Source organism: Haliotis rubra, unplaced genomic scaffold, assembly GCF_003918875.1.
Source record: "Haliotis rubra isolate DU_JTF1 unplaced genomic scaffold, ASM391887v1 Scf75, whole genome shotgun sequence".
Lineage (NCBI taxonomy): Eukaryota > Metazoa > Mollusca > Gastropoda > Lepetellida > Haliotidae > Haliotis > Haliotis rubra.
Genome location: NW_025767468.1, coordinates 2,425,583 through 2,439,184, shown reverse-complemented (window position 1 = coordinate 2,439,184; position 13,602 = coordinate 2,425,583). Strand labels below are relative to the sequence as shown.

The following is a 13,602-nucleotide window of genomic DNA, read 5'->3' as shown; positions in this document are numbered from 1 at the left end:
TCAGGGTTTACGTCTCTGTTGCTCGTTTCAGGGTTTACGTCTCTGTTGCTTGCTTTAGGATTTACGTCTCAGTTGCTCTCTTTAGGATTTACGCCTCTGTTGCTCGTTTCAGGGTTTACGTCTCTGTTGCTCGTTTCAGGGTTTACGTCTCTCTTTCAAACCCAATAACTAAGAGTATTGTTTCCATATTAAAATATAGGGCCTACACATTCTGATCAGGGCCCACAACTTTTTTATGGCTCTGGGTCCCCAAGAACTGCATCTTTTCAGGGTTTACGGCAAACACTGTTTCGAACTGTGTAGCTTGCTTCGGTATTTTGGAACTGTGTATCTGGGCTCAGGATTTCGAACCGAGTCTATAGTGTTAGGATTTCGAACTATATTGCTAGCTTCAGGTTTTTTAACTTGTATCGCCAGCTTCAGAATATGGAACTGTGTTGTATGTTCAAAATTTGGAACTGTGTCGTGTGTTCAAAATTTGGAACTGGGTCGTGTGTTCAACATTTGGAACTGTCGTGTGTTCAAAATTTGGAACTGTGTCGTGTGTTCAAACTTTGGAACTGTGTCACTATCTTCAGGATTTAGAACTATGTCTTTCAATTACATATCGAACGTTGTGACTAGCTTTGGACTTTATACTGACGGTAGCTGCACTGTGTCGAACTGTTTTGGAATCCGCTGAATTTCGAATTTTGGAGCTGCACACAGGTTAACAAATAGTAAAATAGACATTATAGATTCTTAACAGCGCCATTACGTTAATTTTTTAGACAACCCTAATAGATTCAGTTGCTTCTTGTTTCTTAATTGAAACCTTGAGCCCTGTGACCTACATTAAATGAGGGTTTAAACTGTTCGAGTAGATGCTAAATATTAATGCAATTGTTAAGGTGTTAGTGAAAAGTGGCCTTTGTTCCGTGTGAGTTATTCTCGGTGACGTGAAAATTCGAATATTGATCACATCGTCTGAGTTATTGATCCCCGGGTTGCGAATGTTACATGACTTGTATTCATTTCTGTCTAAATACACTCAAGTGAGTTCCATTTTGGATTTAACTTCGTTTCGGCTTCCTAGATTAGGTAGCATTCAAACGTCAGACTTGAATAGATAATGTGAAGTCGCACGTTGTACGCCATGGAATAGGTTTTCATCACCTGCCGTGAACTTGTCATAACACATTACTTCACGGTGCGTATTGAAATATCTTGGTGGGGTTTCTTTAAGTGGAAGAGGTGAAAAGAGTGATAAGAATTAGATTACTCTGACTGGCGTCTTTATTTTTGGCACACAAGGGATTGTGGGAATTGTGTTAAAACGGAACAGTATAAAAAGTACTGTTCTGGGTTGACTGTTGAGATCGTCGTGTTTAAAAATAGTTTCTACACAAAGCCCTTTAAAAGTGCATATTGTGATGAGGTATATTGTATTGGATATTATTAAAACATTGAGGTTATGAGGTGTGATATATAACCCCGTCGTCAGAAGATACCCAGATTCTGTTATCCAACGAAACACATTCCTATATAGGTTAAAGGTAATTTTGGGATGCAAATCATACGACTGGATGATTGAAAATCAGTGATGAAATCAGATGTAGAGATGGTGAACCCTGTACATGTAAACCTTATGTCGTGTTGTATCATACACTTACGCTTTGAAGTTATATCATATTTATATGCTCAAGTGTTTATTTCAGTTCATGTGTGTAAAATCTGTATCTGTAAGTTAAGTAGTTAATATCTAGCAATGATTAGGCCGGTGTTCGCCCCAAAGGTAGGGATACTCTGCCCCACTGGTATCCCCCACCACTCAGATTATTACATCATTGTAATTCCCCATAACAGTACTTGAAAATGCCAAAGCCAGAAAAAAACGAAAGTGAAACGTTAAAAACCCAGTAAACTACGTTTATATCGAACTGACAAGCACGAAATGCTTCTAGTGCCTGGTCACTTGAGATATATGTTAATAGAAATGCGTTAATCGAAGTACGGTTATAACGAACTAAAATAAATGGTCCTTTTGAGTTCGTTTTAACCATAGTTCATTTACAAAAATTAACGTTTTACTTTCGGTTGTTGTAGTTTTTGTTGCAGTTTTTGTTGCTTTGGCATTTTCATTTGTTCACGAGAAACAGACATTTATGGATCATTAACATAAATTTCCATCCATAATTCTGCGATCGCCAACCGATTCCAAAATGTCAATGTTGAACTGCTATTTACATGGCTCCATGTGTTCTTCACAGCCAACAATTGCTACTATAATGGACAGAAGAGAAACTACATGGGGACAAAGGCTGTGACCACCAACCTCTACACGTGCCAGAGATGGGACCAACAGGTTCCCCAGAAACACAGCTACACACAGAGGGACTTCCCGGACAGGGTGTTCCCCAACAACTACTGCCGCACCACTGCCGACTCCTCCCAACCGTGGTGCTACACGACGGAGCCGCGGGCCAGGTGGCAATACTGCAGCATCAACAACTGTAGTAAGTTTCTACAACCTCCTGCAATGTTAACAAGCTAATTATTAACACCAGTGCCTGGCGGGTATTCAGAGGCTATGCTGGTCACGCAAAACGTCCTAATCTGCAGTGTAAATAAGGGTAACATCAATCTTTGTTGTATGGTAACGGGGTCAGCGAGTTCGATCGTCTCGCCAGTGTTGATCATGAGGGAGGCTTCGGGTAGCCATGTGGTTGAAGTGTTTGCTCATTACGCTGGATCTGGGTTCGATTCCAAATGTTGGTACAATACCACCGTTGTTGGCGTCCCTCACGGTGATGTTGCTGGGATGATACTGTGACGCTCAGGATCCCAGAATTTCAAATCGTATATGCATCATGAAAGCAACTAGTCATGAGGGACGCCAAAGTAAGGGCAGAGCATGGTTTAGGGACATTGATAAATGTAATTGTTGTTTTTGAAATACGGTGTTTTGGAAAGACAATGCAGTTTCGAAACTTAAGAAGTCTAGATTTCCCAGACTATTGTAGACTTGCTTTGGGGCTTTGGGATATTGTTTTTTTAAAAACTGTGTGGAATTTAGAGCAGTTTTTCGGTAACATCATAACATCTGAGCTTGATGTCGAATAGCGATACAGCTCTCTTTATCTCTTGGTGACATCCACGAGCGAGACTGTGGGACGAACAAACCTTGAAATAGGGACTCGAACCCACAATCTCAGGAGTCTGGCTTCCCGACTGAACCCATAGTTGTGTGAGATACTCTGACACAAAATGATGTTCAGATTTTTCGTTTTAGTTCGCCACTGAAATCTGGATCTTTCATGACTTTTTGGCATTTGCTATAGGTCAGCTGACAATGCATCGGAAAACGTTACATTGACTCTGTATGACCGTGGTGTGTCACGATACCAAAACAAAATTACTAGTCTCTGAGTATATATGTATTTAATTTTGATAGTAACACATAAACCTATTTTAAATTAAAAAGGAGCCCCTGGGAGACCAGAGATTCAGAACCTGAGGAAATCTAGACTTGCTTCATTTAGCGCTTTAGCATTGCAGGGAGGGCTAGGCAGTATGGAAAATAATGTGGTTCAGGGACTGTGAGACAGACTAGGAAAATGGCGTACAGACGTCCAAGCGTTTATCCAGACTTTCTGACTCTCACCATTGACAGTCTTACCTGTACGATCTGTACGCGATATGTGACTGGGCACTGACATCCGCAGAGTGATCTTAGCCCTGCGTTGATCGTATGCTGTGCTAAAGTATGGGACTTACAATTGTCTAAACTAGTCTGTCATACAAACCCTGAAACAAATATACCCAATGCAGCCCATGCAAGTCTAGAATGTGTTTCTGTGACGGTTTCTGGAAGAAAGTCTGTGGGCTCCTTTTTATTGTATTATATTTTAATCTAAAACTCGTTTTCTGTAACATATGTTTATTTCAGAGACTAAATGTTAGTCTAGGTCTTAACAAAACGATCGCCTTGTTGAATGGTCTGGCTGGTAAATGTTATCGTAGACTGGTCGTTGACTGGGCAATTAACACTGCGTTATCTGGTTCAGACACTCTTATGTACATGGAAGATAACGAGTGAGAAGCCGGGTTTGGATGTCTCCCTAGTAACTGATGCTGGTCCTATGATAGGGCTTAATGGATCGGGCCGTGAAGATCCGTATTAGAATTGATCTTCAGTAACCCATGCTAGTCGTAAGAGGCCACTAACTGGATCAGTGGTCAGGCTCGCTGACTTGGTTGACACATGTCATTATATCCCAGTTGCGTAGATCGACGCTCATGCTGTTGACCACTGGATTGTCTGGTCCAGACTCATTTTTACAGACCGCCGCCATATAGCTGGATGATTGCTGAGTGCGACGTAAATTTAAACTCGCTCACTCACTCACGTAATGGGTCGTGTGGTCAGGCTCGATGACTTGGTTCATAGCATGTGATCGTACCCCAGCGGTGTGGACTTTTGTTCACAATATCGATCATTGGATTGTCTGGTCCTGACACGATGATTTACAGGTCGCCGTCATACAGCTGAAACATTATTGTAGTGTTAGCAGCATTTAACATGACAACCAAGGTTGGAAAACCATCTCTCGTTCCCGTCATCTGATCAGAGATGACACTTGATATTCATGGTAAGAGCCAAATTAATGTGTGTCACTATGGATTGGTGTTACTTCCATGAACCACTGGTCTACAGAGGTTGTGCCTTGGAGTGAGTGAGTGAGTTGGGTTTTACGCCGCTTTTAGCAATATTCCAGCAATAACACGGCGGGGGACACCAGAAATGGACTTCACCAGAAATGGGCTTCACACATTGTACCCATGTGGTACCCTAATTGGTACTCACACTGTCAACCACTGGTTGTCTCAATCCAGCCTCCAAACCACTCAACAGCGCAGGACCGCCTCCGTGGTGTAGTGGTTAGATCGTCCGCCCGGAGAGCGGAAGGTCGCGGGTTCGATCCGCGACCGCGTCATACCAAAAGATACCGTACTTGTTGGTCCCTGCCTGGCGCTCGGCATTAATGGGTACAACAAGGACTGGTCGTCTCGGAGTCAGTATAATGTGTCTGAGTGGGGTATTCATGCTTCACTGCAGCATGGTATCTCAGTGGGCTAGCACTATAAAACCAGCTTAAGTCTGGGCTAGTACAAGCAGGCGCACATACACATACACACGCATGCACTTCGTCATATGAGCGAAATATTCTCAAGCACGACGTTAAACCAAATTTCACCTCACCTCACCTCACCTCACCTCAAGTCACCTCAACAGCGCAACGTTGTGTAGTACCATACTACTACAAAGACGTCATAAAGTGTACTACTCTCTGGGCGACCTTAGGCAGTATTATACTACTCAGTGCAGCCACGCTACTCAGTATTATACTACTGAGTGCAGCCACGTTACATAGTATTATACATGTACTACTCAGTGCAGCGTAATATCAGTTTGCTTCCGCTCCTTCAGATTGCCCCCCTGCCCGATTTGGCATCAACTGCGGAAAGGAATGCCACTGTAAGGAGTACACCGAGAACTGCGATAGCATCCTGGGAATGTGCAAGAGCGGCTGCGCTGCTGGATGGACTGGTTACGACTGTCAAACACGTAAGTTACCATACGCACTGCCTGCGTCTTCTTGCAAAGGGATTTGTGAAACCCGACTCTGCATTATAATTATTCTACGCTACCTTCTCAAAGGTTACGACGAGAGATTGATTCACATCTGAAACAGATTCCTGTGGTTTTAATATGACAAAATCCTTTGAAATAAACCAATATGTTAATTCTGTCGATTACCTTAACTAACTAGTTCATAATTATATAAAATATATCTCTAACATTTTAATTATCTTTAATTAAGAAGAAAATAAGTTGTCGGACACTTCTGGTTCTTAAAGGTGTGCGTGTATTCTTAAGGGAATTGGTACATCTGGGCCTTATGAACACATCAGAGAATGTGTCGCTTATATCGCGTGGCGTTCGTTATTTGACAAAATGGAACTCGAGTATCATAATTGAGTCGCTTCCTGCAAACCTTAAAAAACACTTGTCCTTGTTAAGTTTTCATGCACACATCTCATTCTAATACAACAACTTTGGAATCAATGTGAGAGCCGGTTCTCAACATCTGTAAAGAATTTACGAAAATCTTAACAGGATTACCAAAAATACCAGCGCCTTGGAACAGTTAATTTAAGCCCACGGAGAGACATTGAAAATCGATTGATTTAGTTTGACTTAAATGTCAGAAAAATTACTCGAAAAAGTGTCTTCTTTACGGGATATTCGCGGAACAATGATGAAAAAGGACAACAGCTTGACTCTAAATCATCGAAGATTACAGAAGTCTCGAGAAAATTTCAAGCAAAAAATCGCAATTTGTAGCGTGTTTCCTAGAAATGATAGGAGAGATTTAAATCAAAGAACAAATAGCAGTACCACTTGTGCCACTGGTCCTGATTTGAACATCATTTGCAAAATTAAATCTGAATATTTTCAGAGGACAAAACGAATGGTTTACTTTGACCGCTGCAGGCGAGGAGACTCGCCAGTTATATTGGGCAGTGCAATAAAACACTGGTTGATTACAAGGCGTCTTGACACGGTGCCACAGATAAGACTAAATTATGAGATAGTCCTTCTGATTGGAGCCAACTCATGCTGTAGCATAGTATTAGCGACCAAAACGTGTGAGAATCGGCTACTTCATTCTAACTCACCCCCGACGTAAGCTCGTAAAGATACAAATCACTCCTTGTAATGTTATTATTACTACGATTCTCTCCACTTCTATTGAGTCATAATTAGGATAATTCCCAAGGCTGTTCAATGTGATTGAAAATGATCGTCTTTGATTAAATATAACCAGCGCTGGACAGAATCCTGGCTTACATAAATCTGGTTTCGGGAAATTCTGTGTTAATTTCTGCAAATGCCAGGCCACAGTAAAAATTTCCCTTCAAGACAAATCAAATTTTCTTCGATTTTCAAGCCAATAGTTGACCTTTAATTATCAAAATTATTGTTTTTAATACAAGGATATTCTGGATCAATATTTAGTAAAGGCTATCAATGTATTTATGAAATATAATCAGCGATACAAAACAATCGATCTACAGTGCGAAATCCCCAGCCATTCCAAAACAGACCTTTCGCGAATATACAGTTCCACAGTGCGAGCCATCCAACAGCTACCACATTGTAAAGACTGTATTGTGCCACTGTTTAGATTTACCGAACAAGAATAATTCTATTTACTCAGCCGTGATACCAAAAGTAAAATTGTCCTTTCACAAAAGCAACCTTTTCAGGATTTGAATTTACAGAAATTGAATCCTTCCAGTCCCGTTCGGCAATAATTGAACTGTCGAGACCTTGTGAAGGCTGATAAAGAGTAGTCAATCAGTTTAGTCTACGCAAGAGTGACACCAGTAATGAATCCTCGAAGAGACTTTCCTTACAGGATGCTTCCGCGAGTCGCAGTCTCTGAGATGGTAAAGAAAGCAAGTTTCTGATTAAGCCATGTTCTCCGAATCACGATCTATCTCTCTGGTCAGAGATACACACTATTAAGCGAGGGACGCTAATGCCACCCGTAGGAAATTACAGCTTGCGTGGCAGTAGTGGAACCGAGGCGGATTAGGAGCTCGTGATTGCCTTCTTGAACCATTTATGCTTTAATCTATCTTTGAGGGTTGGTCAATAGCGAAGATCGTTCTTGAGGAGATAGGGTCCTGCCAGTCTATAAAGAGTATACAAACCTGTCGCAATTGTTCCTATATGTTAAAGGGGTCGTTATGGTATAATCGCCTATCGATACTTATATTTGTGTAACTCTTTGGGGTCTTTGTATACGATGAAGGGATATGTAGTCACACCTTTATCTTTGGACCAGTGACATTGTAATGCTGGTTGTAATGATTTTGTCGTGTTCATCTGTTGCCGATTCACCTTCTATGCCATGTGCATGTATGGAACACTGCAATTTTGCACACGGAAGTGCATTATGATTAATATACTGAGAGAAACACTTAAGGATCACAGGAAAATTCAAGCAGTCCTTTAATATTTTCATCACCACAGAGCTATTCAGAGCTGGTGATGAAAACTGGAAAATATTAAACGAACGCGTGTATTTTCCTGTGATCCTTTATTTGTTTCTCTCAGTATATTTTGAGTTTTTACTTTGTATTTTTTTGCGTTAATGATTTTTTTTGCAAATCTCTCTCCTTCCCTCTCTGTCTTTCTTCTCACTCTCTCACTGTTTCTTTTCCCTCATTGTTTCACTTTCTTTCTTTGGTGTATCTATTGTTCATTCAAATCTATTTTGGCTACTTGTCTATATTTTCTGCCTTTTTTTTTCTTTCTACAAACTAACACAAACAAGCCCCAAAGAACTTTTAGCGATTATTATCACCCGAATGGGCATCTAAAACTGGACACACAAGCATATTCTGACAGGCCTGATATCATTGCCAATTGACAATCCGTATTCCATAATTGGATATAGACCCCTGGGGAGTGTCAGTCTCAATATCCATATAACCCTGTTTATCTCGCTCATCACCGCATATGAAATATTGTGGATTCTAACGTCATAATGCATCAATTATAGTCGTTATCTCGTTTATGGTGATATTTTTCTGGAACGTTTTGGAAGAGCACGTATCCTCATCCCATCTTACAAAGATGTCTACAGTAGATTATACACTTTCATGTGATGAATTATATCGGTATTCAGATAGAAATACGCCGACACCGATAACCTTATGCCGTGAATATTTTTCCAAAATCGTTGCACCCATCTACTACAACGCCGTAATATAGCAAGCGTGGCGTCAGGTTATAACCGATGCGTCCTATACAATATATAATGCTTAGTCCATTGATTTCAGGATAGGTGTGGATGGGTTACTGAAACACTTCGCCCCTGACAGTTATTGAAGCTTTTCTCTGACCTTCCTCAAACTAAAACAGACGGGTACCCGGTAGTAATGAGCATATACGTCGAAGTTACATCGCGTAGAGTGACTTTAATGACCAAAGAGAGAGAGAGAGAGAGAGAGAGAGAGAGAGAGAGCAATGGTGAGGATGATTGGCCCCGTGCACCGCCCCTCCTTCGTAGGGGTGGCTGGTGGGGCAGCCTAGTGGTCAAAGCGTTCTCTCGTCACGACGAAGACCCAGGTATGAATCCCCTCATGTTAGAAGGCCATTTCTGGTGTCCCCGCCTGGGATATTGCTGGAATAATGCTGTAGGCGACATAAAACGACTCACTCCATCACTCTTCGTGTGCATCATGAATACATTGCGTAAATACATGCGTGACTCAGCCCTTATCACCGCATGATGTGTACAAGGATCGGCTTTACCAGCGAACGCCGTCGGTTCACCGAACTATACAACGCCACAGTCAAGTACGATCAAACAACTAATAGAAGAAAACAGCCGTGAATCAATTCTCACGAACCACTTACTAAATAATCTTTAATTAAGAACCCACGGTTCCATGACTATGTATACATGATTACAGTAGCACACAAAAATATCAATCACTAGATATGACATAGCTACTTTTGGTCTATAGACCTCACTCGCTTGAATTGCGCAGGTGATTTGATGTGATTATCGAAGATCGATCTCCACCTGCAAGTATAAGGACTCGCGGATTGATTTCTTAGTATGTGATACCTGTTTTTGGTATGCACGTACACAAACTGTATTAATGATGAACGCACTTGACTGAGTTTTCAATAAGCTAAAGAACAATATGATTGATAGGTAAAGATTTTGATTGCTGAATGAAGACCATCTATTAGTTGCATACCCTCCCCGTAGAGCACAGCCTGATATCCCTGCTATCTGAGACACCTGAATATACACGAGTAAATTCCAAGAATAGTTGGCTTTACCTAGAATGGTCTTCATTCAAGGAATAGTATTAAAACTATATGTTTAGCCATGAAATAAATTTTAATTAAACTATTTTCACTTCTGATTTGCGTTTAAATGACCTAGGGTTAGAAGAAGTGTTTGAATATCCACAAGATAATTATGTTGTACATTATCAACTGTACGTTTACGCTCTGGTTAATGCATTTCATCAAAAAAGTTTGGGTGGGTGCTGCTTTGGTTCCATTCAGTAGAACTGGGGATTCGGTGGTCAAAATAGTTGCTGGAAGTTGACACATCCTGGATGGGTTACCATCGTGGAATTCAACGCCAGTATAACACATCGTTCCCGAAGGTATGGTTCGGTGTTCATGCCATCGACACCTAGTTTGTTTTCAAACAACCGACGTCGTAAGCAGGCTGACGAAATGAAGCTGAAATAGTGCTGAATATACAAAAACAGTTGTATTGATTGTTTTGGGGTTGAAACCTTTATCAAACATCAAAGCATTATTGTTGCAATGTTTTCGGGTTGGTTATTTTACAACTTAACATACATGTGGGCATGCCTAGTGTTTTACATCAGTAACGGTTGACAGTAATGGTTATAGGGAGGCGAACTTGGTCCATGCCGGAAACGGGTATGACACTTTAGAGTTATCTCCCCTTGGCACAGCATGACAATGCATGACTAGTTTGACGTGGCGTGTTGATTGACTGAGTTTGATATTTCAGCTACTCCTTGCCCCGCCAACAGGTATGGGTGGGCCTGCGCCAAGGAATGCCAGTGTAAAAATAAAAAGGACTGTGATCGCTTCACTGGACCTAAGTCCAGTTGCAAATGCAAGAAGGGATATTTTAACCCTCCGCTTTGCGAACCAGGTAATATCTGAACATGTCATTCTAACATTTCGTTGTTGTGGCTAAAAATCGCCGGCTTATAGCTATTGGGTTATTTTTAGTTTTTGTTCCGTTAGACTTTTGGAATGTCATTTGATTTTACTAAACCAAATTCAACATTTTGTATATTATTTTTCACAAAATTTCTGGAAAAATCTATTTTGTGTAATGTCTTTTTAACTTTTTAATCGTAAAAAAGGTAAGATCTAAAAATATTTTTTAAAGAAATCTTAACAAATTAAGAAAATTTCAATAGAGAAATGTGTGACATAATGGTAACTTGTTGCAACTTTCATCACCCGGAATTGGTATCTTGAAACGATTGTGGTGGAACTGCATGCGTTTGGTTTCTACTAGTGCACCTAATTGCACCATGCTTTGTTTATAGTAGACGCATTTGTTTCAGCAATATGGCGGCTGCTGACATCTTCAACCATGTTTCGTTTTAAGTCACGGAATGTTGAATAACAATAACGCATGATAGCTAGTATCCGCACACTAACTCTTAAATCTAACTCACATCTGGCTTGCACATGTTCGTGAAGAAACTGATTTGGACCGAAGTTTCGTCAATGAAACTATTTATAAAATATTCAAGTTAAAACAAACTTTTTTAATTACATGTTTTTGAGATATATCGATTTCATCCTCGAACACTGATAATTTTCAAGCCAGATTTGAACCGTTTTGTGCATTTGGACAAATTCTAACATTGTATTCGTTGAACCAAATTCACACTGTGTTTGACATCCAAAACCCAATTTAACTTCCAGTAACCGCTCCCCGTATTGTCGCCTTCGAGAACACGGTCGTGAATCCAGGACAGCCCTCGGTCTTTAACTGCACCGTGGCTGCCTTCCCCACCCCATTCGAGAGTGAAATTCAGCTGAGGGGCCCCTCCAGTAAGAGAATCACCCTCTTGGAGTCCAAAACCCTGGATCAGTATCTCTACACCAGGATCAACCTCTTCAAGGTCAATTACGTCATGACCGGTGAACGCTATACGTGTTTTGTCCAAGCAACAGCGGGGTCTACGTCGATGACCATCTTGGCTGAAGTCTTCGGTAAGCTCCTTTTGATTTCGTTTGGATAGGTGGATTGGAATTAATAATTGCTTTTAACGATTGAAGCTGACCTGTAGAATTCAGGTGGTCGTGACTGCCCAGTATGAGCGGACAGGGTCGTGGGAACCGAAAACCTGATGAATCGAAATTTTGTTTGACTTGATGACCTTTACCTTGGATGTGTTTAACATCAGTCACAATTGTAGCGGGTTGTCTCCCGGCCTTATTCTAACGAATTTATTCTGGAAAAATATTTCTCCGAGACAGATTTATTACTCGTCATGATGTGAGGCTTCTCGTAAATCCCACTGATCTGAGTGACACATTTGATAATAGAAAACTACAAATCGTTCTTTGAAGTAATCTCGTAGATACCTGTTCCCATAGCAACGGGGCTTAGCAAGCGAATGACCGTTTTGGCCATCCTCTGAAATAATCCTACCTGATGGTCATTTATTAAGAGATTGGTGAAACATTTCTGGTGCAAAGTCCCCGACGTGTTGCCATAAAGCTGGGGTTTCCTTGATACTTGATTTGCGTGGGACAGGCCATGCTTAAGGAACGGCCGTCAGATCAAAGAACGTCGTTGTAGATTTCTCTGAGAAACATTTGTCCAAGACGATCCTGTAATCCAGATATACCCTTAATCTTATCGATTCCTGTGACATAGAATAAATAATGGCAATAAAGAAACACATGACACTAGGCTGTAGCTAGTTGGGTATAGAAGCACAGTCGACGTCATATTGATGTTTGTGTTGATGAAGATCTTCTCGGTAGATTTGTTTCTGTCCATGATTGATTTTTAAAATAACGACACGAATAGAATTAATTTGATTAAAATGGAATATTTTTGCTCAATGAAAATGCCTTAAGTGCGATAAGGAATTAAATCTCTTTTCACGTCAGGTTCTAAATTTGAAGCGTAAACTTTCAGCGAAGTCTGATTAAATATCGGAAATGTGATATGGTTTTGTATGATAACGGCACCATTTGCCTGGCGGATAATATTTACTGATGTCATAGGCATCTAAACTTTACAGCCAGGTATTAGAAATAGTCCACAAGCTAGTGTTGTAAGACAAAGGTTAACGATCCCGTCAAGTTTATACAAGGACATCAGGTGAGCGTTTAGATTCTAAATTTATCAAGATGGTGTTAGTTTTATGCAATAATTGGCAACAGATATTTTTCTTGAAAAGATTAAGCAAAATCCTACAGCACTATTCAGGAAAAAATATTTACAGAGCGCTCCGGGATTTATTGATTCATATCTAATTGAAAGATTTGTGTAAATATCACGTCTCCATTATTCGATATCTTGGAAAATATAAACAGGACGTATTGAGAACTGGATAATGTGGGGAAAGGTTATATATTTCTGAATATTCATTACGTCAAACTGTGCCGGGTTGAAAGGAAAGAAGACATTTGAAAACCGGAATGTAATAAATCCTCTTAGAGGTCCTAATTGATGTACACACATTGGCAGCAGTTGCTGAATTGATCCCGTGATCGTCATCTTCTCATGTCCAGCACATCCTCATTGATCTTGCCCAAATGAAGGTCGTGTGCAATTTTGTGTCAATTGATTTCTTTCATTAGTTGTCGATTTCTCTTTGACGGTGTTAATTGATAAAAGATCATTTCAAACGAGACTGACCTTTGCGTCTTGGTGTCACAGATCATGCCTGTGTCTTCACTATCAACGTCAGGATAAATGTCATGGTTTTGTCCGGTTTTTG

The 13,602-nt window shown here is 40.6% G+C and overlaps 1 protein-coding gene across 1 annotated transcript in view; it reads left to right on the top strand.

Moving 5' to 3' along the window:
* Nucleotides 1-13,602, top strand: part of LOC124260087 (receptor-type tyrosine-protein phosphatase T-like) — a 205,708-nt gene that overhangs the window by 96,688 nt on the left and 95,418 nt on the right. Inside the window, 4 exon segments of the mRNA XM_046694336.1 lie at nucleotides 2,250-2,495; nucleotides 5,471-5,608; nucleotides 10,629-10,775; nucleotides 11,567-11,857. Coding sequence (XP_046550292.1) covers nucleotides 2,250-2,495; nucleotides 5,471-5,608; nucleotides 10,629-10,775; nucleotides 11,567-11,857 — 822 coding nt within the window.